The 23,471-nt window shown below is 36.5% G+C and overlaps 1 protein-coding gene across 1 annotated transcript in view; it reads right to left on the bottom strand.

Moving 5' to 3' along the window:
* Positions 1 to 5,363: 5,363 nt before the first annotated feature.
* Positions 5,364 to 23,471, bottom strand: part of RRP15 (ribosomal RNA processing 15 homolog) — a 47,799-nt gene continuing 29,691 nt past the window's right edge. Inside the window, exon 5 of the mRNA XM_082678978.1 lies at positions 5,364 to 7,358. Within this exon, the coding sequence (XP_082535104.1) occupies positions 7,215 to 7,358 (144 nt within the window). The 3' untranslated portion in view covers positions 5,364 to 7,214. The remainder of the gene's footprint in view (positions 7,359 to 23,471) is intronic.

The raw sequence follows: 23,471 nt of genomic DNA, 5'->3' as shown, positions 1-23,471 counted from the left end.
GAGAAGGATAATGTCACCTTGAACCTTTTGGACTCTGAGCTTTTACTATTTATAATACACTAAAGAGATCCCAGTGTTACTGTACAAAGACAAATATTACGTAGAGGCAGCCCTGATGTTGTGCTGGGTACTACTCAGTATTTCAGGATAACTGCTGTCTGGCTGCCCGGCTGATGTTTTGAGAGCTGATGTCAATCCCTTGTTTATGTCCATCCCACGGGAGGGGATCCATTTTTACCGAAGACTGAAGTCTGGCTCTGCGAGCACGCAGAGGCAACTGTCTAGAAGCCTCAGGGTGAATCAACAGCTGCAAGGCCACCCACACAAAGGACGCGGCTCTCAGCTGTCTCTCCATTCAGAGCCCCAGTTGGTCCTGACCCCATACAAATTTGGTGTTGCTGCTTTGATGTTTATGAACCGATTGCATTAAAGACCCAGGGTAATGATTCTGGGGTTAGAGAAACTGTTCTTTATACAAATGTGGTTTAACACCTCATCATTTTAAACTGGCTGTACTAACAACGCTCATGGTGCTCTTTGTTTTCCGGGTTTTTTGCCCAAATCTGCAACCTCCATTTGCTCTGGCAGGATGTCGAGTGTGTGCTGGGATAGATCTGAGCTGCTAGATACCTCGGGAGCCCTGCCACTCAAGGCGCTTCCTCAGGAAACCTCCTAAACAAGGAGGCTCCCGACAGAAGTCCCCAGCGCTGGAATTCACTGGCTTAGATGGCACCTGCTGTCTGCTGCTCTGACAGTTCTCAGCACGTCCCTTTAGTGCATCACAAACCTACTGTTTCACAGTACAGCACTGAGACTTAAAGTTTAGTGTGTTCATTCTGAAAGCTGCAGGTGGTACTACTAAAAAAGCAAATGCTATGTGTCATACACAGTGGCCTAACATGTAAGGACAATAGTTATACCTCAGGAAATAATTATAAAGCAACTTAATATAACTTTTTAAAAATACAAATAGTGAAAAAGACATCAACCATAATTTAGTCAATAAAAATCACACCAGTATTTGTATATACTTAAATTGTATCAGTAAATGTTTATGTAACAATTCAAGATAGACTTATGATTCCAAAATTTACTGATATTTTATTAGACTAAATATATGCTCTGTGACTTTATTCTCTTCTTAGGGAGACAGACCACCACTAGCCATGTGCAGCTTTTAAAATTTGAAGTAATTAATGAAAAATCCAGCTTCTCTGTATCCCTGGCCACACTGGAGAGGCTCCATAGCCACTTGTGCTACCATATTGGACAGTGGAGATATATTTCCATCATCACAGAAAGTCCTAGCGGACAGTAGTGATGTAGAGACTAAAATTATAAGGAATCAGGCCCACTTCTCTAACATATACCCTTGTTTAACTACTCGAATGAAAACCAAAGAGCATTTGACAGAAAGCTAAATATATACTCCTGCTATAGTGGAGGGGTGGGTGAATGAGGTGAGCGGTGTTGGACCAGATGTTGCTAACAAAGCAAAATGAAACATATTTTGTAACTGTCTCTGAGGACAACTCTTCTGAATACAAAAGTTTCATCACACACCTAGATAAATAGCCCTAAATCATAACTCCCTGAAAGTATGCTCAGTAGACCAGATGAAAAATATTAATGTGTTTCTAAGCTACAAAACATCCTTTAGAGAATCTAAAATTGTTTAAGAATTGTTGGACGATATCTTCAAACTACAAAATTCTGATTAGACTTATTACAACTCTTAGTATTTTGTTAACCACCAATCACTACTCTAAATGTCCTGTCACCTATCTCAGACACCATTTTACTTCCAAATCTGTTCATTGGTCCTCCTGATTGATATATTTAATCAAGTTCTGAAAAGCTCACACAGGGAAAAAATTTACCAGGAGGCCTACCTTGCTGCAATAGTCAGTAAGATTCATCTATCCAGCTGGCCAAAATTCAGACTCCTGCTTTCTTGGGGAAGGAATGAGAGAGCTTTTTGTAGGCATGGAAGAGTTCTCTCTCCCTTTTCCAAAATTTGTTCTAACTGCCAATTCACCTCAAATAGTCTTCGTACTCATAATATCTGCAGGACTCAACAGACTCACTACCTATCACAGATATACTGAGTGGAGACAAACATCAGTCATGTTGATCCTAATAGATACATTTAAGGAAGGAGCAGTATGAACTCTGCTTCCTTCAACTGAAAACCATTTCCAAGTAAAAATGAACTTATCATCGACAGAGTACCGACAAATTAACCTCTTCACACCCCTAGACAAGCTTCATTATTCTAGGACTCCTATTACTGTACAATTACTGTACAATTCTGTTACAATAGTTTTTTAATGTACAACTTAGATTCCACTATAATAGTTTTTGAAAAGGTTATCTTTTAACAAACATTTTTAAAGTCATGGCACATAACTGATTCATTTCAAGTTATCACTGTTAATCCAAATTGGCACACAATCCAAATCATACAGTGGGCACGTACTGCAGGAAGTCGACTTTAAAAAGGAACAGGAGATTTGACTTTTTAATTTTTTACAGGAGCAAAATTACCCCTTATTTTGCCATAAACAATATCACTCAAATGATTCTAGTACAGTTCCTGGAACAGGTGCTCAATTAATGCCAGATAAATGCTTCATTTAACCTTCTAATTCTAGTAGGAAATCTAAGTCAAGAATCAATGGTAGGGCTTCCCTGGTGGCACAGTAGTTAAGAATCTGCCTGCCAATGCAGGGGACACGGGTTCAAACCCTGGTCTGGGAAGATTCCACATGCCGCAGAGCAACTAAGCTCGTGCATCACAACTACTGAGCCTGTGCTCTAGAGCCCACAAGCCACAACTACTGAGCCCACGTGCCACAACTACTGAAGCCTGCGTGCCTAGAGCCTGTGCTCTGCAACAAGAGTAGCCATGACAATGAGAAGTCCACACACCACAACAAGTAGCCCCCCCGCTCGCCGCAACTAGAGAGCCCGCGCACAGCAATGAAGCCCCAACGCAGCCAAAAATAAAAAAACAAATAATTTATTAAAGAAAAGAATCAACGGTAGCTAAAGTTATTTCACATCTAAGTTAAAAATGTACCATTTGCTATTTTATGCATTGCTGTGGACTGAATTTTTGATCCCCCGCCTTCCACAATTCATATGTAGAAGCTCTATTCCTAATATGATAATATTGGAGGTGGAGCCCTTTAGGAGGCAATCAGGTCACGAGGCCCTTATAAAAGAGGCACTGAGAAAGATGATCTCTCTCTGCCTCAAGTAGACACAGCAAGAAGTCAGTTGTCTACAAACCAGGAGGAGGGTGCTCATCGGACATCAAATCTGCCAGCACCTTGATCTTGGACTTCCAGCCTCCAGAACCATGAAAATAAATGTTTGTTGTTTTTCCCACCCAGTCTATGGTATCTGGTATAATGTCCTGGACTAAGACACACACACACACGCACACGCGCGCACACACACACACACACATTCACACTTCCTTAAGAAATTACAAATGTTAAAAAGTATCTACTGATTTTTCAAATGTATGTTTTAAAAGTGAAATTCACGTGGCACAAATATATCACTATACTAAGTGCAATAATGGTACTCTGTGATCATTAAAAAAACTGAAAAAATAAAACTTCCATCCCATTTCACTTATGACTCTTTTATATTATATAATTTTATATTAATATAATTTATATATATATTAAAATTAGTATAATATAATTTTATATTAATAAACATCTATAATAAAATAAAATAAGTAAATCCGTATAGGGAAGAAACAAGTTATCCAAAAGATGTAATATCAACTTACTTATTTGACCTCCTCCTATCTCTTCTAAATATTTATGCTCTATGATGAGTCCTTTACAGGCATTCTCTCAGGCCTTACAATTCCTTACAAGGTCCTCAGTTTGTCCATGTTTCTGTTCACACTTCAACCTTAGGACTTCTCTGCTGTTATATGTTAACTGGGACATCTGTAGGTGTCTAGAAACTGCAATTAAATGGCTTTATGGTTAAGTACTGTGTTTACATGTCCTAAAGACCAGCACGGGAGGAAGGATTAGTTTAGCTGGCAGCCACTGAATATTAAGTATGTTCATATGTGCAAAACACAGTGACTGAAAAGCCTTAAGAGGTTTTCCAACATTTAAACATTCCCTTTCACCCACTTATTCATATTATAAAAGACAAAATATTTTAAAGGATTGGACTTACCCTCAAATAAATCTTCCAGAATTTCCTATGGAGTCATTTCAGGTTCTAAGTACTGAAAGCGAGCCTTTGAATTAGTCCATCCAAAGCGTTTCCAAGATATATTTTTCAACGAGTAGAATAATACTTAATCTATGTAGAAGTCTAGGTAAGTTGAAAATAAATTCAGTATTCTAAGTTAAAGTACTAAACTACTGTAATGATTCTAAATTATTGTCAGTCTGTGACAGGTATTAATTTTGTGAGATTTCAACAGCTAAAAGCAAAAAATAAGCAATACTAAACTATGCTAATGCTGAGAACATTCACCCTAGCCATCTGAATATCCAGATAAGGGAATAAGATAATACCTAGGTACTGGTTACCTGGTTACTATTTTCCATTGTTCTTTTTAAACAAACAAAAATAAAATCTTTTTATTACTCTATTACCCTAAATAGTTACCAAAAATAAAATCCAAATATTGTTATTTTTAGATAACTATGGGGGGGAGGGGTATAGTAATGCTGTTCTTTCTCTTTTCCCTCCTTAAAGAACTCAAAGACAATATCAGAAGTTAGGTGCAGAATTATTTATCTGATTGATGTCAGAATTTAAATGTTGTAGGGGGACTTCCCAGGTGGCGCAGTGGTTAAGAATCCGCCTGTCAATGCAGGGGACACAGGTTCAAGCCCTGGTCCGGGAAGATCCCACGTGCCGCAGAGCAACTAAGCCCGTGCGCCACAACTACTGAGCCTGCACTCTAGAGCCCGCGAGCCACAACTACTGAAGCCTGTACGCCTAGAGCCCGTGCTCCGCAAGAAGAGAAGCCACCACAATGAGAAGCCCACGCACCACCACAAAGAGTAGCCCCTGCTCGCCACAACTAGAGAAAGCCCGCACGCAGCAACGAAGACCCAACGCAGCCAAAAATAAATAAATAAATAAATTTTAAAAATAAATAAGTAAATGTTGTAGGTAAAATATTTAGGGCAGAGATGACAGAGCTAGATTATTTAAAACATCCATCTAAAGATACAGAGCTTTTAAAATAATATGCTCATCCTTAGATTCATATATGATGGTATTTTGCTTAGATATTTGACTGCCAATATGCAGAGATATTAATACACATAAAACATCCTATCTTTATGACAAAAATTATTTCACGTGATTTACATATGCTTTACACCTTCTAACATAAGTGATTTTTTTTTCTTATAGCAGCAACTCAATTTTATTTTGGAATAAAATGATTTCTGAAAGAAGAAAATCTGCCAATATTCTCTTCCTTCCTTTCAGTTTGAAAATCTTGCTCAATTTTTCTAAATTAAACTAATGACTATATGATAAGTTTATGTTAAAAAACAACTTTTTTACTAAACAAGAAGTTATTTACCCATTTCTATCACCTGATGTCCTGTTCAGAAGAAATTTTGCAAAGCTTTAATATGATTCAGAAACAGAATAATAGCAGGAAAAAAAAAGTAAAATCTTTAATTCTGAGAAGATAAAAGTTTTTAGGTGCTGCAAATTTGTTTCTCAAAATTATCTACGTGTAAGGTTGTATTGAAATATTTATCTGTGTTAAGTTATACTGAGATGTTTAGCATGCTCATGTTACTACTGAGGACTAGTTGTTCACATTTACTTATATTACACTGACAAAATAGCAGTTCTATAATTTAAGAAGACACTAAATTTCAAAAGTTTGGATACATACAAAAATGTACTTTGAGCTCTGCTGGTTTAATCATTTGATATCTTAGATGTATACCTTCCTTTAGGATAACAAATACCAGGCCATGGACTAATTTAACTTTGGTTACATAATACTTGTAACACCCAAATGGGTTTGCAAATATAAACGTCTCTGCTCTAGCACAGTTTTGAGGGGAGGATTATCCTTCGATATATAACAGATGCAAGCATGTGCAATTTGGTAGTAGGAGGGAACTATTTTTACTATGGAAAGATGGAGTAAGGGATGGACCCTTTTAAAAAAGAACAGATCACTTTTATTAAATAATTCCCCTACAAAGTTTGCATCTTAGGCCCAGTTTCACAGAAATTTTGGAATGATATTAAATAGCCCTGCTTTCTCTTCTCTTTTTGTTTAACACCTAGATTCTGAAAGTCATCCAATTTAATAATCTTTAAGACAACTAGAAGAAATCAAGTCTCAGATCAGATGCAGTATCTGATGCAGACTATCTGTTGTCTAACTACCATTTCACTGGTCAGCCAGTCCATAAAAAAAGAATTTAAGCTAACTCAAATATTTAGGGAAAATAAGAGAAACGAGAACATGTCAAATATGCTTCCTAAGAAATTATGCCTCATTGCATAAGTTAAATATGAGAATTTCCACCTCAGTAAATCTCTCATACAAAAATAACCTAACACTTAAAATAAATCTAAGCCATTATTTATATATATTACTTAGCATATAAAAGGAAATAATATAAAAGTAGAAATTTGATGTTTCTTAAATCATAATTGCCAGAGTGTCTAAAAATAAAATCATCACCCCAAATCAGAAATGCTATAATTTAAAAATTTGCTACATAGTTTTTCTCAATAGCTCACCAAAAAAAACACACCAACCCTTCCCCACAAAAAATATACATATATAGGTCTGTAAGTTAGAGGCTGAAAAATATTAACTTCAAGGAGTTCATTTTAATTATGAATTGATATTGCATTTCTACAACCCTTGGTGATACTTAAATAAAACACCAATATCCAAAAGCAACAGGTAAACCTATAATGAACTTGGCAAAATGCATATCTCAAGTAGAAATATTTCTTTCTACGAACGTTCTAAAGAACAATGCTTAAAATTATACAAGGTTTGAAATATCATTTTAACCAAGTTTACATGAAAAAGAGAAACACCAAAGTTGATAATAGTGAAAGTGTTTTGGCTCTCTTACAAATGGTATCTTTATAATTCCCCAACTTTCAGAGCACGAGTATTTTTCTAGGAAAAATAAAATGGAAACTGTGTTTCTTATATAGCTTTATGTGTCAGAGTCACTTCCAGACCCCGGTCTGTTGTCATCTGGTCCATCACTTCCTTTGTCCCAGTCTTTCATGGATGCTCCCATCATGAAATTATCACGTAGGATAGCCCATCCTGGGCCCTCTTCTGATTTTGCTTCAGTCTGTGGAAAATTATACAATCAAAATATTCAGAAGTCAATTTCATCATAAGGAAATTTTAAAATTCCAAGCTATAAAACAAACCTGTCAACACTTTTATAATAGGAGTGAAATCAAGACAAATTATAGACTGACTTTATTTATACATTATGATCATATATGCACAAATATGTAGTACTATGTTAAAATATTTCAGCCTTATAAAAGAACCATGGAGCAGAATTAAACTTTTTTTTTTTTTGCAGTGGGGGGTATAATACAGTAAAATCTAGGTTTGGTATCAATTTTTAAAATCTTCTGACAATCAAAACAGACTTACAAAATATCGTTTAACATTCAGTGATAACTTATTAGAAAATGTTTGGCAAATTATTTTAACACAAAGAAAAATTTAACAAAGGTTTTTAACCCAAAATAAATTAAAGGCGAGAAAATGAAACTAACCTGATACTGTGCTAGGTTTTAATAGATGCTATCTCATTTAACATTTGATAAAAATTTGAACCAGGGCTTCCCTGGTGGCGCAGTGGTTGAGAATCTGCCTGTTAATGCAGGGGACACGGGTTTGAGCCCTGGTCTGGGAGGATCCCACATGCCGCGGAGCAACTGGGCCCGTGAGCCACAACTACTGAGCCTGCGTGTCTGGAGCCTGTGCTCCGCAACAAGAGAGGCCGCGATAGTGAGTGGCCCCCGCTCTCCGCAACTAGAGAAAGCCCTCGCACAGAAACGAAGACCCAACACAGCAAAAATAATAAATTAATTAATAAAACTCACTCCAAATTTCAAAAAAAAAAAAAAATTGAACCAAATGTTCTTTATTTAGGTTATAATCTCACTGCCTGGCCAAATCATGGACTCAAAAGACTAATCACATGCTAAAACCATAAATATCTGAAACAGGCAATAAACATAATAGGTAGTCAATTCATTTTGTTTATTCATAGGATTTATATAAAACTATGTAAGAGAGGCTAAGAATTACAGCCTCTTATTTCATGCTACAACAGTACCACCTTGTGGCATTAATTAGGTAATGCAGGATGCTGAACTCTAAACTGGTTTCTGTCCTTCATTCCACAAATATTTACTGAGAACTGCATATCAAATACCTTTCTTAGTGTTAGAAACAGAGTGATGAACAAAACAAAGTCCCTGTCTTCATGGAGCTAACAGTCTGTGCTTTTCTACTCATGCCATTCACAGAAATACACAATGTGGGAAAAATCTCTCTAAATATACGGGAACCCATTTGGTTAGAAAATACTGTTACCTTATGGGAGCCATTAATCATATAAAAAGCAATTATTAAGGGAAAAGATCTCTTAACTGGGTTAAGAGATTACTTATCTAATTCTGCTGAAGCTATCTTTTATTTTAAAAAATATAGCCCTGAAACAGTCATACCATTAAAAAAAAAAAAAGGACACTATTACAAACGGGAAAAATCTCCTATTGGCTTACTCCTCAGGGCTTGTCCCTCAGTAGAACCCAAAGACTGGACAGCATATAAATGTGACCAAAGATTTGCAGAAATGACTTAGTGCATCAAACAGTGCACTTTGTACTATAATTTAACCAGCATAAAGAAACAAAAACATCTGTGCTAGGTTAAACCCAACAGTAAAACAGTTCCAATGCTTTTCACGCCACACTGATAGAGAGTAATGAAGTAGAAAGGCAATTTATAACGCTGCTCACAGAGGATGCTAACACCTCCCCATCCCTCATCTCTACAGTGTCAAACCTACATTCCTAAAAACGATTTCTGCTTCTGTCAGATTAAGTTACCTAACTGGATAAAAGGCCATTTTCCCTGATTCAACTGAAGTTTTCTTTGCCAATCTCTTCACCTTACTTAAAAGAGACAGTTGCTCCCAATGAACAGAGATCCACTTAGAACCAATAACTGTAACACTTCTCCTGCCAAATTAATTATTCAAAGTTTTCAATTAAATTCTAAAAAGTGTATGCTTCCTGGTATAGGCATACACAAATTACTAACTAGTAAAGACAGCCTGACATTAATGTTTGTGTTTACATGCGAGTATGCACAACCTTAATGGTAAGGCTCCATGTTTAAATAACTACACCCAACATGCTATGAACACGTTACCGACCCAGAGCAGGCAGACCCCACGTGACCGACCTCAATGCAGACTTGCTTCTACATGAGAGCTCACCCTGACAGCCAACTTCTGCCGCATCACAGAGTTGCAGGCACCACAAGAAACAAGGGAAGGAAGAAGGGGAGACGAGGACAAAATCTCAAACAGGCAGTTCAGAAAGAAAGAAAGGAATAACAGTGGACCAAAGGAAAGGATTCATTAATTTAAATGGTTAGACCTACTGTCTCAATCAAGACGATCAAGTAAACGTATGTTTTAGGCAAAGAGAGCGATCATAGCATAAATTCAAAGCTCTTCTCAATTGTCCAACTGGAAAATAATGAAGTAAAGCTTTACTGGAGGGTCTTGGTGGTGGCGTTCTGGTTTTCAAGCACTCATACAGTCTGCTTCAGTCAGTCTCAAAGTGTGGCCCTCACACCAGCATCAGCATCACTTGTTAGGAATTCACAATCTCAGGCCCATAAATACAGAAACATTAAAAAAACAACAACCCCCAAAACTTGGGCCCTGTTCCGGACCTACTGTATCAGAAACTCTGGTTTAAGCTGTTTTAATAAGCCAACCAGCGCTTCTGATGCTCACTAAAGCCTGAGAACCACCAAATAAAAGGACAAATATTTCTTAGAGACAGTTTTCTTTCACTGCTGTAAGACTAAGTACACTTTACGGCTGAGAGAGAAAAGATTTCAGATTTTGGAATCCAATGCAGACACAGCACTGGATGCCTGACAGACTGCCATCATTCAAGCTACATTACAGTGGCATTTTTATACCACAAAGCAACAATATGGAGAAAAAAACTGACAACATAAAATTTAGTACGAACAAGTGTAGGTTAATATAGTTTAAAACCAGGTATTTTCTATAGTATCTCTCAAGATGGCAGCTCAAGAAAAAAAACCTCTCTCAAGATGACCCTTTAACTTCTAATGCCTCCACATGCTGAAGAAATATGCAGCAAGAACGAAGGCAGGGGATCCGTGTGAAGGCGGCTGTGTGAACATAGACAACTAGGCCTGCTCAACTGCACAGCTTAAGCAACAAAGGAAAAGTGACTGCTGTTTTAAAGACATAATCCACTAGGACAAGATCCAAAGAGAAAAACAGCCACAAAGTTTTAGACGGTGGAAGCAGATGGACTGGAGGCAACTGTCTTGGCAAAGCCAAGGAAGGTGAATCCTACAACTGCGACTGTCAGGCTGACAGCTAATCCAAATCACACGGCAGAATGTTCAGGGGAAAAAAACCCAAAACTTAGAAACGGGCAGTTCTGGGTACTTCTGGAAGTGAGGGTAAGAACAGAGGAACCAAAATAAAGAGAATTGGGTGACAGTTATCTTAAGAAACAATCAGGTCTCTAGATCCGTTCCCCACTCCACACTCCCCTGGCAGAACATCTGAGGTTTAACCCCTGGAGAGGTTATGAGCTAGCACAGATGAAGGCATAGGTGCAGTACCAAAACCAAGGGATTAGGTTACACACACACACACACACACACACACACATACACACACACACACACACACACACACACACACACTCCACCCCCAACAATGAGTCCCAGCCTTCTTCTCACATTGGGTCAGCAGATCTTTTTTCTCCAGGCAGGAGATCAGGAATACTCTAGAAAATCTGACCAGTTAATAATAAATAACCCACAGAGAGAAGCCTACATTAAAGCTCACATGTCATGTGGACAATATCCACATACTCAGAGTTTCCAGTAACCTTTTTAGGATTATTTGTTCTAGTCATGAACAGACAACTAAGGTTTATCAGAAAGAAGACAGAGAATAACATAAACACAAGCATTTAAAAAGCAACTTGCTTGGGAGACTGGATTGACATATATACACTAATATGTATAAAATAGATAATTAATAAGAACCTGCTGTATAAAAAATAAATAAAATAAAATTCAATAAATAAATGAAAAATAAAAAGCAAATTGCAGGAAAAAGAAACTATTCAGGCAGACAGCAGAAGCAAGAAGAACTACAATCCTGCAGCCTGTGGAACAAAAACCACATTCACAGAAAGACAGACAAGATGAAAAGGCAGAGGGCTATGTACCAGATGAAGGAACAAGATAAAAACCCAGAAAAACAACTAAATGAAGTACAGATAGGCAACCTTCCCGAAAAAGAATTCAGAATAATGATAATGAAGATGATCCAGGACCTAAGAAAAAGAATGGAGGCAAAGAGGGAGAAGATGCAGGAAATGTTTAACAAAGACCCAGAAGAATTAAAAACAAACAAACAGAGATGAACAATACAATAACTGAAATGAAGAATACACTAGAAGGAATCAACAGCAGAATAACTGAGGCAGAAGAACAGATAAGTGACCTGGAAGACAGAATGGTGGAATTCACTGTTGTGGAACAGAATAGAGAAAAAAGAATGAAAAGAAATGAAAACAGCCTAAGAGACCTCTGGGACAACATTAAACTCAACAACATTTACATTATAGGGGTCCCAGAAGGAGAAGAGAGAGAGAAAGGACCAGAGAAAATATCTGAAGAGATTATAGTCAAAAACTTCCCTAACATGGGAAAGGAAATAGCCACCCAAGTCCAGGAAGCGCAGAGAGTCCCATACAAGATAAATCCAAGGAGAAACATGCCGAGACACACAGTAATCAAACTGGCAAAAATTAAAGACAAAGAAAAATTATTGAAAGCAGCAAGGAAAAAATGACAAATAACATACAAGGGATCTCCCATAAGGTTAACAGCTGATTTCTCAGCAGAAACCCTACAAGCCAGAAGGGAGTGGCATGACATATTTAAAGTGATGAAAGGGAAGAACCTACAACCAAGATTACTCTACCTGACAAGCATCTCATTCAGATTCAATGGAGAAGTCAAAAGCTTTACAGACAAGCAAAAGCTAAGAGAATTCAGCACCACCAAACCAGCTCTACAACAAATGCTAAAGGAACTTCTCTAAATGGGAAACACAACAGAAGAAAAGGACCTACAAAAACAAACCCAAAGCAATTAAGAAAATGGTAATAGGAGCATACATATCGATAATTACCTTAAACGTGAATGGATTAAATACTCCAACCAGAAGACACAGGCTCACTGAATGGATACAAAAACAAGACCCATATATATGCTGTCTATGACAGACCCACTTCAGACCTAGGGACACATACAGACTGAAAGTAAGGGGATGGAAAAAGGTATTCCATGCAAATGGAAATCAAAAGACAGCTGGAGTAGCAATACTCATACCAGATAAAATAGACTTTAAAATAAAGAATGTTACAAGAGATAAGGAAAGGACACTACATAATGATCAAGGGATCAATCCAAGAAGAAGACATAACAATTATACATATATATGCACCCAACATAGGAGCACCTCAATACATAAGGCAACTGCTAACAGCTATAAAAGAGCAAATTGACAGTAACACAGTAATAGTGGGGGACTTTAACACCTCACTTACACCAATGGACAGATCATCCAAAATGAAAATAAATAAGGAAACACAAGCTTTAAATGATACATTAAACAGGATGGACTTAATTGATATTTATAGGACATTCCATACAAAAACAGCAGATTACACTTTCTTCTCAAGTGCACACAGAACATTCTCCAGGATAGATCACATCTTGGGTCACAAATCAAGTCTCAGGAAATTTAAGAAAATTGAAATCATATCAAGCATCTTTTCTGACCACAATGCTATGCGATTAGAAATCAATTACAGGGAAAAAAATGTAAAAAACACAAACACATGGAGGCTAAACAATACGTTACTAGATAACCAAGAAATCACTGATGAAATCAAAGAGGAAATCAAAAAGTACCTAGAGACAAATGAAAATGAAAACGTGACGAACCAAAACCTATGGGATTGCAGCAAAGGAAGTTCTAAGAGGGAAGTTTACAGCAATACAATCCTACCTCAAGAAACAACAAACATCTCAAATAAACAACCTAACCTTACACCTAAAGGAACTAGAGAAAGAACAACAAACAAAACCCAAAGTTAGTAGAGGGAAAGAAATCATAAAGACAAGAGCAGAAATAAATGAAACAGAAACAAAGAAGACAATAGCAAAAATCGATAAAACTAAAAGCTGGTTCTTTGGAAAGGTAAACAATATCGATAAACCATTAGCCAGACCCATCAAGAAAAAGAGGGAGAGGACTCAAATCAATAAAATTAGAAATGAAAAAGGAGAAGTTACAACAGATACCGCAGAAATGCAAAGCATCCTAAGAGACTACTACAAGCAACTCTATGCCAATAAAATGGACAACCTGGAAGAAATGGACAAACTTTTAGAAAGGTATAACCTTCCAAAACTGAACAAGGAAGAAATAGAAAATATGAACAGACCAATCACAAGTAGTGAAATTGAAACTGTGATTAAAAATCTTCCAACAAACAAAAGTCCAGGACCACATGGCTTCACAGGTGAATTCCATCAAATATTTAGAGAAGAGCTAACACCCATCCTTCTCAAACTCTTCCAAAAAATTGCAGAGGAAGGAACACTCCCAAACTCATTCTATGAGGCCACCATCACCCTGATACCACAACTAGACAAAGATACTACAAAAAGAGAAAATTACAGACCAATATCACTGATGAAGATAGATACAAAAATCCTCAACAAAATACTAGCAAACAGAATCCAACAACACATTAAAAGGATCATACACCATGATCAAGTGGGATTTATCCCAGGGATGCAAGGATTCTTCAATATATGCAAATCAATCAATGTGATAACCATATTAAGAAATTGAAAAAAAAACCCATATGATCATCTCAATAGATGCAGAAAATGTTTTTGACAAAATTCAACACCCATTTATGATAAAAACTCTCCAGAAAGTGAGCATAGAGGGAACCTACCTCAACATAATAAAGGCCATATACGACAGACGCATAGCAAACATCATTCTCAATGGTGAAAAACTGAAACCATTTCCTCTAAGATCAGGAACAAGACAAAGATGTCCACTCTCACCACTATTATTCAACATAGCTTTGGAAGTCCTAGCCACGGCAATCATAGAAGAAAAAGAAATAAAAGGAATACAAATGGGAAAAGAAGAAGTAAAACTGTCACTGTTTGCAGATGAAATGATACTATACATAGAGAATCCTAAAGAGGCCACCAGAAAACTACTAGAGCTAATCAATGAATCTGGTAAAGTTGCAGGATACAAAATTAATGCACAGAAATCTCTTGCATTCCTATACACTAACAACAAAAGATCAGAAACAGAAATTAAGGAAACAATCCCATTTACCATTGCAACATAAAGAATAAAATACCCAGGAATAAACCTATCTAAGGAGGTAAAAGACCTGTACTCAGAAAACTATAAGACACTGATGAAAGAAATTAAGGATGATACAAACAGATGGAGAGATATACCATGTTCTTGGATTGGAAGAATCAATATTGTGAAAATGACTTACTACCCAAAGCAATCTACAGATTCAGTGCAATCCCTATCAAATTACCAATGGCATTTTTTACAGAACTAGAACAAAAAATCTTAAAACTTGTTTGGAGACACAAAAGATCCCAAATAGCCACAGCAGTCTTGAGCTGGAGGAATCAGACTCCCTGACTTCAGACTATACTACAAAGCTACAGTAATCAAGACAGTATGGTACTGGCACAAAAACAGATCAATGGAACAGGATAGAAAGCCCAGAGATAAACCCACACACCTATCGTCAACTAATCTATGACGAAGGAGGCAAGGATATACAATGGAGAAAAGACAGTCTCTTCAATAAGTGGTGCAGGGAAAACTGGACAGCTACATGTAAAAGAATGAAATTAGAACACTGCCTAACACCATACACAAAAATAAACTCAAAATGGATTAGAGACCTAAATGTAAGACCAGACACTATAAAACTCTTAGAGGAAAACATAGGAAGAACACTCTTTGATATAAATCACAGAAAGATCTTTTTTGATCCACCTCCTGGAGTAATGGAAATAAAAACAAAAATAAACAAATGGGACCTAATGAAACTTAAAAGCTTTTGCAAAGCAAAGGAAACTACAAACAAGACGAAAAGACAACCCTCAGAATGGGAGAAAATATTTGCAAAGGAATCAATGGACAAAGGATTAATCTCCAAAATATATAAACAGCTCATGCAGCTCAATATTAAGAAAACAAACAACCCAATCCAAAAAAGGACCTAAATAGACATTTCTCCAAAGAAGACATACAGATGGCCAAGAAGCACATGAAAAGCTGCTCAACATCACTAATTATTAGAGAAATGCAAATCAAAACTACCATGAGGTATCACCTCACACCAGTTAGAATGGGCATCCACAGAAAATCTACAAACAACAAATGCTGGAGAAATGTGGAGAAAAGGGAACCCTCTTGCACTGTTGGTGGGAATGTAAATTGATACAGCCACTATGGAGAACAGTATGGAGGTTCCTTAAAAAACTAAAAATAGAACTACCATATGACCCAGTAATCCCACTACTGGGCATATACCCAGAGGAAACCATAATTCAAAAAGACACATGCACCCCAATGTTCATTGCAGCACTATTTACAATAGCTAAGTCATGGAAGCAAGCTAAACGCCCACCGACAGACGAATGGATAAAGAAGATGTGGTACATATATACAATGGAATATTACTCAGCCATAAAAAGGAACGAAATTGAGTCATTTGTAGAGACGTGGATGGATCTAGAGTCTGTCATATAGAGTGAAGTTAAGTCAGGAAGAGAAAAACAAATATCGTATATTAATGCATATATGTGGAACCTAGAAAAATGGTACAGATGAACTGTTTTGCAGGGCAGAAATTGAGACACAGATGTAGGGAACAAACGTATGGACACCAAGGGGGGAAAGTGGCGGCAGGGGGAGGGGTGGTGGTGGGATGAATTGGGAGATTGCAATTGACATATACACACTAATATGTATAAAATAGATAACTAATAAGAATCTGCTGTTTAAAAAATAAATTAAATTAAATTAAAAAGAGAATATAGTGGATAAACTTTAGTCAGTTGCTTTTAGTGTCTTTTACAAAAACAAGAAGCTCTGGGGAAAACAAGATGTTTCTGCTAGGACAAAATGCATGACAGGACAATACTGCCTGGGTGTGGTTTGGTTTTTAGTGCCTGGGGCATAGTCCATATTAATAGTATTTCTCATAATCCTCCTGATATGATCACTGGAGAAGAGTGGGAATTGAGCTTTTTCACTTATTTCTTTAAAAAAAAAAAGAAACTATTCAAATAAAGAAAATTTAGGGGAAAATACCATTAATATCCTTGAAGAGTTAGAAGATTATATTGCATCCACAAAGAGAGAACAGTTACTATTTTAAAATAAACATTAAGAGAATAACAAAGAGCTTGAAATTTAAAACACGATGGCAGAAATAAAAAAATTATTATAAGGGTGAGAAGACAAAGTTAAGGAAACCACGCAGAAAAGAGTAAAAAGAAAAATGTGATGGAAAACAGAAGAAAAAGTAAGATAATTCAAGAACCAGTCCAAGAGGTTTAACATACAAATAACAGGTCTACAGACAGAGATATGCAAAAATGGAGAGGAGGAAAATTGATGAAATACTTCAAGAAAATTTCCCGAAAATGAAGGACACACATTTCCAGAGTGAAAGGAGCCCTCCTGAAAGTCCAAAACACTAAAAAAAAAATGAGCCACATCAAGGACACCATGTACAGTTTCAGAACAAAGGGGTGCTAAAAGAATGCGCTATAAGCTGCCAGAAAGCAAACAAATAAATCACATACATACAGATGATCAGGAATCAGAATAAGATTCAGATTTTCCTACAGCACCACTGGAAGCAAAAAAGCAATAGATGAATGCTTTCCAAATGCTAAAAGAAAAGAATTTCCAATTGAACATTTAATACCCAGATACACTGTTATTCGAGTGTGAGGACAGAATAGAGGCACTTTCAGACACATGAGGTACCCAAAACTTTACTTCCAATTAAGCCTTTCTCGAGAAACTACTGAGAATGCCCTCCACAAAAAGGTGGAGTAAATCAAGAAGAGAAAGACACAGGCAAGAAAAAAATAAGGACATCCAATGCAGGAAAGAGAAGGGCATGTCCAGGATGAGACTGAATGGAGACTCCAGCACGGTGACTAGTCAGGCAGGGAGGAAAGCTTGCAGCGGTGACCTCGGGAAAGGCTGCTGAGAGCTGTCATCACCAGCCAACTGCCACAGTCCCATCATTTTAACTGGACAAAACCCCTAGAGGGTATGCTTTACCGAAACAGTGGGAGTAAACCAAGAAAGAAGAAGATACGAGATCCAGGAAATAGGGAATCCAATCCAGCAGACATTCCAAGGATCAGAAGAAATTTACGTCCCAGGATGACAACTGTGAAGCGGCCCAAGGGAGCAATCAACCCAGAAAAAGGAAAATAGAGGATTCTAGGAGAGAATGTCTCCAATAAAGTTTTTATAATAGATACATTACCTGAGGTAATTTCATTTTGAAAAACTAAATAAATTGTGGACGTTAAATATGAAAATCAAGGCAATTATTCATTTCAGGAAAAACAAATAGAAAGGAAACATAAGTAAGGAATATTACAATCTTCAGCTGTAAATAATACTTGTGCAGGCATAATAATATATGTTGAACACTGAATTAGCAAAAAATTATAAACTAACTATATTGAAAGGACATCCGGGAGGAAACAGAATGTGTAAGAGGAATGAAATATTTGCCTACAATAAGAGAAAGCCAACAGGTAACACCTCAAATTGACAAATCAAAAGATCTGGCTCTGTGATAGCTGGGAATATGAGACGTGTAAGTGCCAGCAGAACTAGCCACAGGAGCCAGCTGTCCTGGTTGCCCAGGTTGCCCTGGGGTCAGAGCCGTGCAGAGTAGACAGAATGGTGCAGAAAACTGCTTTATTTGATAATGAACTTTTTGGCAAAATGTGGTCTTTTAAACTATATGCCTAAGTAAAAATTAATTTAAAAAGGAAAAAACAGGACAACAAGGAGAAAACCAACTATTCTTCAATCATTTCCACAAATCCCCAAGTTTTACAAGCCTCCTCCAACATCTTCCTAAAAAAATCTCCCCCAAGAAACCTTTCTGGTTTTATTAACCATAATGATTCTGCTTTCCTTTCTAACTTATTCAATGAAAAAAAGAATTATACTATGAAGCTATTATGTGCCAGACACTTTATATAATATTCCCTTGCTTCTAATTCTCCTAAGTTTCCTAGCCAGATTGCCATCATCCTTCTCATCTTTAATAAGGAAACTAAGGCTCAAAGAAGTGAAGCAACTTATTTAAGTCAGAGTTAATAAACAGCTGAGTCAATACTTAAATCCAGATCCATTTGATTCCAAAGCCCAAGTTCTTTCCATAATACTACACTGCTCTACAACTTAATCAATATGAACACAATATATTACTAAGTCATCTGTTATAACCTAAAAATTACACAGTAGAGTGAGTACTAAAGTACACTGAAAACAACTGAATACACTTTCAGATAATTTCTACGAAAGTCAAAACTTGGGCAAATTATCTCACACAACAGATTTACATAATTTCAACTTACTGGATCTTTTCCATAAAGATGACTTAACCATTAAGTAGAAAACCTCCTAAATGCTTGGAGCACCCACAAAGAAAAGGTGGATCAGAGATTAATATAAGAAAAGGAGAAAGCTTGAAGCAAATTCCAAATGTGTCATTTGTTGGTAAAATTTCCCTAGGGTGATCCCTAGATAGGTTTCATTAAATGTTAAGACATCACGAGAATTAAAGGTTTTTGTTTTATTTGTAAAATAGAAGTAGTGGCAATATGATGTATTATGTTTACAACAGGAATAAAAAACCAAAAGAGTTCTGGATGTGAATCATTGTTAACCACTGACTACAACACTACAAATGAGAAAGTTTAGATAGAGGTCCGAGACCTGAAAGAAATTAAATGTACTTCCCTTTCTTAACCTTGGTATAAATGTAATGTAAGAGACAGTTAATCATACTGTACATGTGAGGCACAGATATTTACCACCGTCAGATGGAAGTTGTTTTGACATCTAAGTCTGGATGTGTTGACATCTAAGACGGGATTGATAAAAATTTAGCAACTTATGAAGTCTGTCAGGGTTACTGCAAGGCAGCAATGACTCAATGACCTAAAGCAACCTACAAGACAACTCTCTGTGCCTACATCAACTGAAAAATAAAACGGACTTAAATGCAAAAAACTTAATGAAAACCATATGACGCAAGGAAACAAAATAGTCCCCACCCTCACTGGCCTGGTTTTACACAAATATTTAATCAAGATCATACAGAAGCAGTCTGTGTTGATTTTGAAGATGAAGACAACCCTTAAAAATGTTAATCAGCTTCCATTTCAAGGTTCAAACATACACTGGCAGCTATTGAAAAGAAAACTGAAAACAGAGGTTTGGAATTATTCATTAGTCTAATACCAAATAATTAAGAGCTTAACCTCATTTCAGTTTTGAAGGGGGAAAATTAAAGTCAAATCCTAAAAAAATAAACATTATAATCATATCTAAATTTAGCAATCAGCAATAGCTGATTTCATTGCTTTCCCTAAGAAGAGCGTTCTGTTTCCATTTTAATTTATTTTCACCTAAACTAAAAAAGGTTCATACCACTGGTTAAAGTCATCTTAATACCTTTGTTGTTGCAAATTTTTGTAAGCTATTTACAGCTGTAGTTAGTAATCTCCCCTACATTTGTGAAAGGAAAATCAAAATGGAGTCAGTATTGCTAAGAGAGCCCTCTAAAACACAGCCAAGGGGCCATTAAAGAAGTGTGACTTATGCACATCTCAGCCTGGATGGAATCTCACCCTTTGACCTGATGAAGCCATCCAGAACATCTACCAGAAATTCGTGACAGCATAGCCTATCTACTTATTGGACCCTACCCTAAAACAACTCATGATTTCTTAAGGACAAAAATATTTTCTGACTTCAGTCAGAGTCAATCACAATTCTCGTCGGGTGACTTTTAACAACCTCATGGCTTTTCATCTGTATGATGAAACTTTCTCTTCCCTGTAACACTCTTCTGGGATCAACCGAATCGTCTGCATCTCCCAAACTGCAATTCTTAAGACCCCAAATAAACTCTTTTCTTATTTGCAGACTCCTGCTTCTTTTTTTTTTCTTTTTTTTTTTTTGGTTGACATATTAAATCCTATCTAAAAGTTCTGCCTTGAAATGAAGGGTATATGAGAAATCCCTTTATATAAAAAAATGTATTCTGGTAGAAATCAAAAGAAGTAAAATATAGCCCCAAATCTTTAGAATTTAAATAAGAGCACAAATGATTTTCTAATTGTGCAAGACATTGTTAACATACCTCTAAAGAACTGAAAATTCAATCATAAAGGACTGAAAATTTTCAATCTAGAATATACGAGAATTCCAGTGAAGAACCTACTGATTCAAGTTTATATGAAAGATCCCATATCTAAACAAACTCAAACGTTTCTCTGATTCCCACAGAATTCTTACTAAGCAATTCCTACTTGCCTTTATCAATTTTTGCCTTCTCTATTCCTTCACAAGCTTGTTTAACTCTTACTAGGATGGTATTCCAGGCAACAAGCCCACTGGGCTTCATTTTTGTTAACTTTTTGTTTAGTTTCCAGATTCTTGTACAGTTTACAAATTCAGATGGGTAATTTCTAAGATCCAAGCAAACTAGAAAAGCATTTAATAAGAGATCCCAGGAAAAAAGATCAAGATGCTGAAATCATGTCACCTTTAATTACAGCCCAAGCACATATTAAATGTACAGAACTCTCTAAGAAAACCTAATGCTGCCTGGCTTTCCAAGAATTCAGGCCTAGTATTCCTGGAAAACAAGCTTTTTTGATGCATTTTTTTTCATCCACTATACTGTTTTTTGCTTTTATTTCATTTGCTGCCCTTCACTTTACTATGCACTTAACACTTATGTCCTTGTTCAAAGTGGTTCTATTTGGTTTCTTCTGTTCTAACTTGCTATCTATATACATCTAGCTCCACAAAATTAAGTCTTAGGAAACATTCCTGCATCCCTGATTTTCTTCATTGTTTATATTCTCTTAAGAACTGTTAAAAGCTGACTATACTGCCTAAAAAGACAAACAGAACATCTCAAGGAGCCTTTTGACACAAGTGCTCTATACATTTTCATACTCAATTAGGATCATGAAATATTTAGAATACACTCTGCCAGTCAGTCTCTTAAAGCACATCCTTATTCTTATACCTACTACATTACATAGTACATTAGTGAGAATTGAGATTTATAAACAAATTAGCAGAGCTATGAATTTATCTAGAAAAGAGACACCAATGTTTTAATATCACAACTTTGTTAAAAGCTTAAATGAAAAAAAACATACATAAGCCCCTCCTCCATGTGAGGACACAGCAAGAAGACATGGCTATGAACCAGGAAGCGGGTCCTCACCAGACACCAAATCTGCCAGTGCCCTGATCTTGGACTCCCAGACTCCAGAACTTTGAGAAATGAATGTCTGTTGTTTCAGCCACCTAGTCTGTGCTAATCTATTATAGCAACTTGAATGGGCTAAGACAGCATGTTACCTATTTCCTCTTCTGAAATATGAGGGACGATAATAGTAAATACTCTCTCCCTCACATATCACATACACACATAGCCATAAAGGTCATTGATATAAATAAATGGCTGCTTTTGCCAACACAAAACTCCTTGTCATTCTTTTAAATGTAATATGTGATTATTATCCCTCCATTCTTCTCCTTAATTTCTTGAAGTACCCAACCCCCAAGGTCTTTGCAGCAATGAAACGTACAGACTTCTTGCTAGTCCAACACTGCAGTTAGTTTATGAGACGGGGTATCAACAAGGAAAAATTTTTTTTCAAAATATGGAAAAGTTCTTTGTAAAACCATGAAAAGCTAGCTATACAAACAAAACTAAGTTATATCTGGTAGATAATATGCATACTATCAATCAATCTAGTGAAGTCAACAAAAGATTTAAAAATAAATGGATTGTCTCACTAGAGTTCCTTGTACAAATGGGTGATTCCAAGTCTGGGACACAGGAAGTTCAAGGTTTGGTCTGGGACATCTTGTTATCCCAGAAGGCAAGAAGTACTCAAAGAAAAATGGGGTCATGTCAAAAGGGCACAAGAGCCACTTTGCACTGGTTCCCATTACCTCATTTGTGAATTTAAGCATCAAAAAGCATAATGTTTGTAAAATATTGAACAAATAAAAATTCTTATGTCCATGATACTAAACAAAAAACAACAAAAGGCGGGGGGAGAGAAGGCTCTCTTGCCAGCACTGGAGATGACTGCTAACCCAACTCCTCACTCCAGAAAGCAGTAATTAAAGGGAAGGGAACATTAGCCCCCATCTTTAGGAAATTAAATTCATCCCTAGAAAAATTAAATAAATAAAAAATAAATGAGAAAATCACCATTCTATAAACTCCAATGACATAACTGTTTTAAACAAGGATCATCAATTGATGCTAAAAGGCAAAGGAAAGATAGAGAAAGGTACTTGCTCCTTCCAAAGTTATTCATCCCAGAAATTACTTTATAACTGTAGGGGGAAAATGCACTTTTAATAAGGGACTATTTATTACCACTTTAACCAAATGAAAAACTACCATCACTAATATGGATGTGATGCAATAGTAAGTACAGAGCATCTAAGTATCACACCTATGAAATAGGCCAAAAGAGTTTAACCTAAATCCTAACCTTTAGTCCTAACTTCCAGCCTACTAAAAAAGGGGCAGAGAGGAACAAGTTAAAAGATATCATGACAAAACCATCAGGCAAATTCAGAATCTGGATTCATTCTTCAAGACAACTGGTTTGTCTCTTTATATATTCTTCTTAAAAAAAGGTGGGGTGGGGTGGGAGAGGACAAGGGACTGGTCAAGAAGAAAAG

Source organism: Grampus griseus (assembly GCF_964374135.1).
Source record: "Grampus griseus genome assembly, chromosome: 1".
NCBI classification, from domain to species: domain Eukaryota; kingdom Metazoa; phylum Chordata; class Mammalia; order Artiodactyla; family Delphinidae; genus Grampus; species Grampus griseus.
The sequence above is the reverse complement of the archived record's forward strand: the minus strand, read 5'-3'. Positions and strand labels throughout refer to the sequence as shown.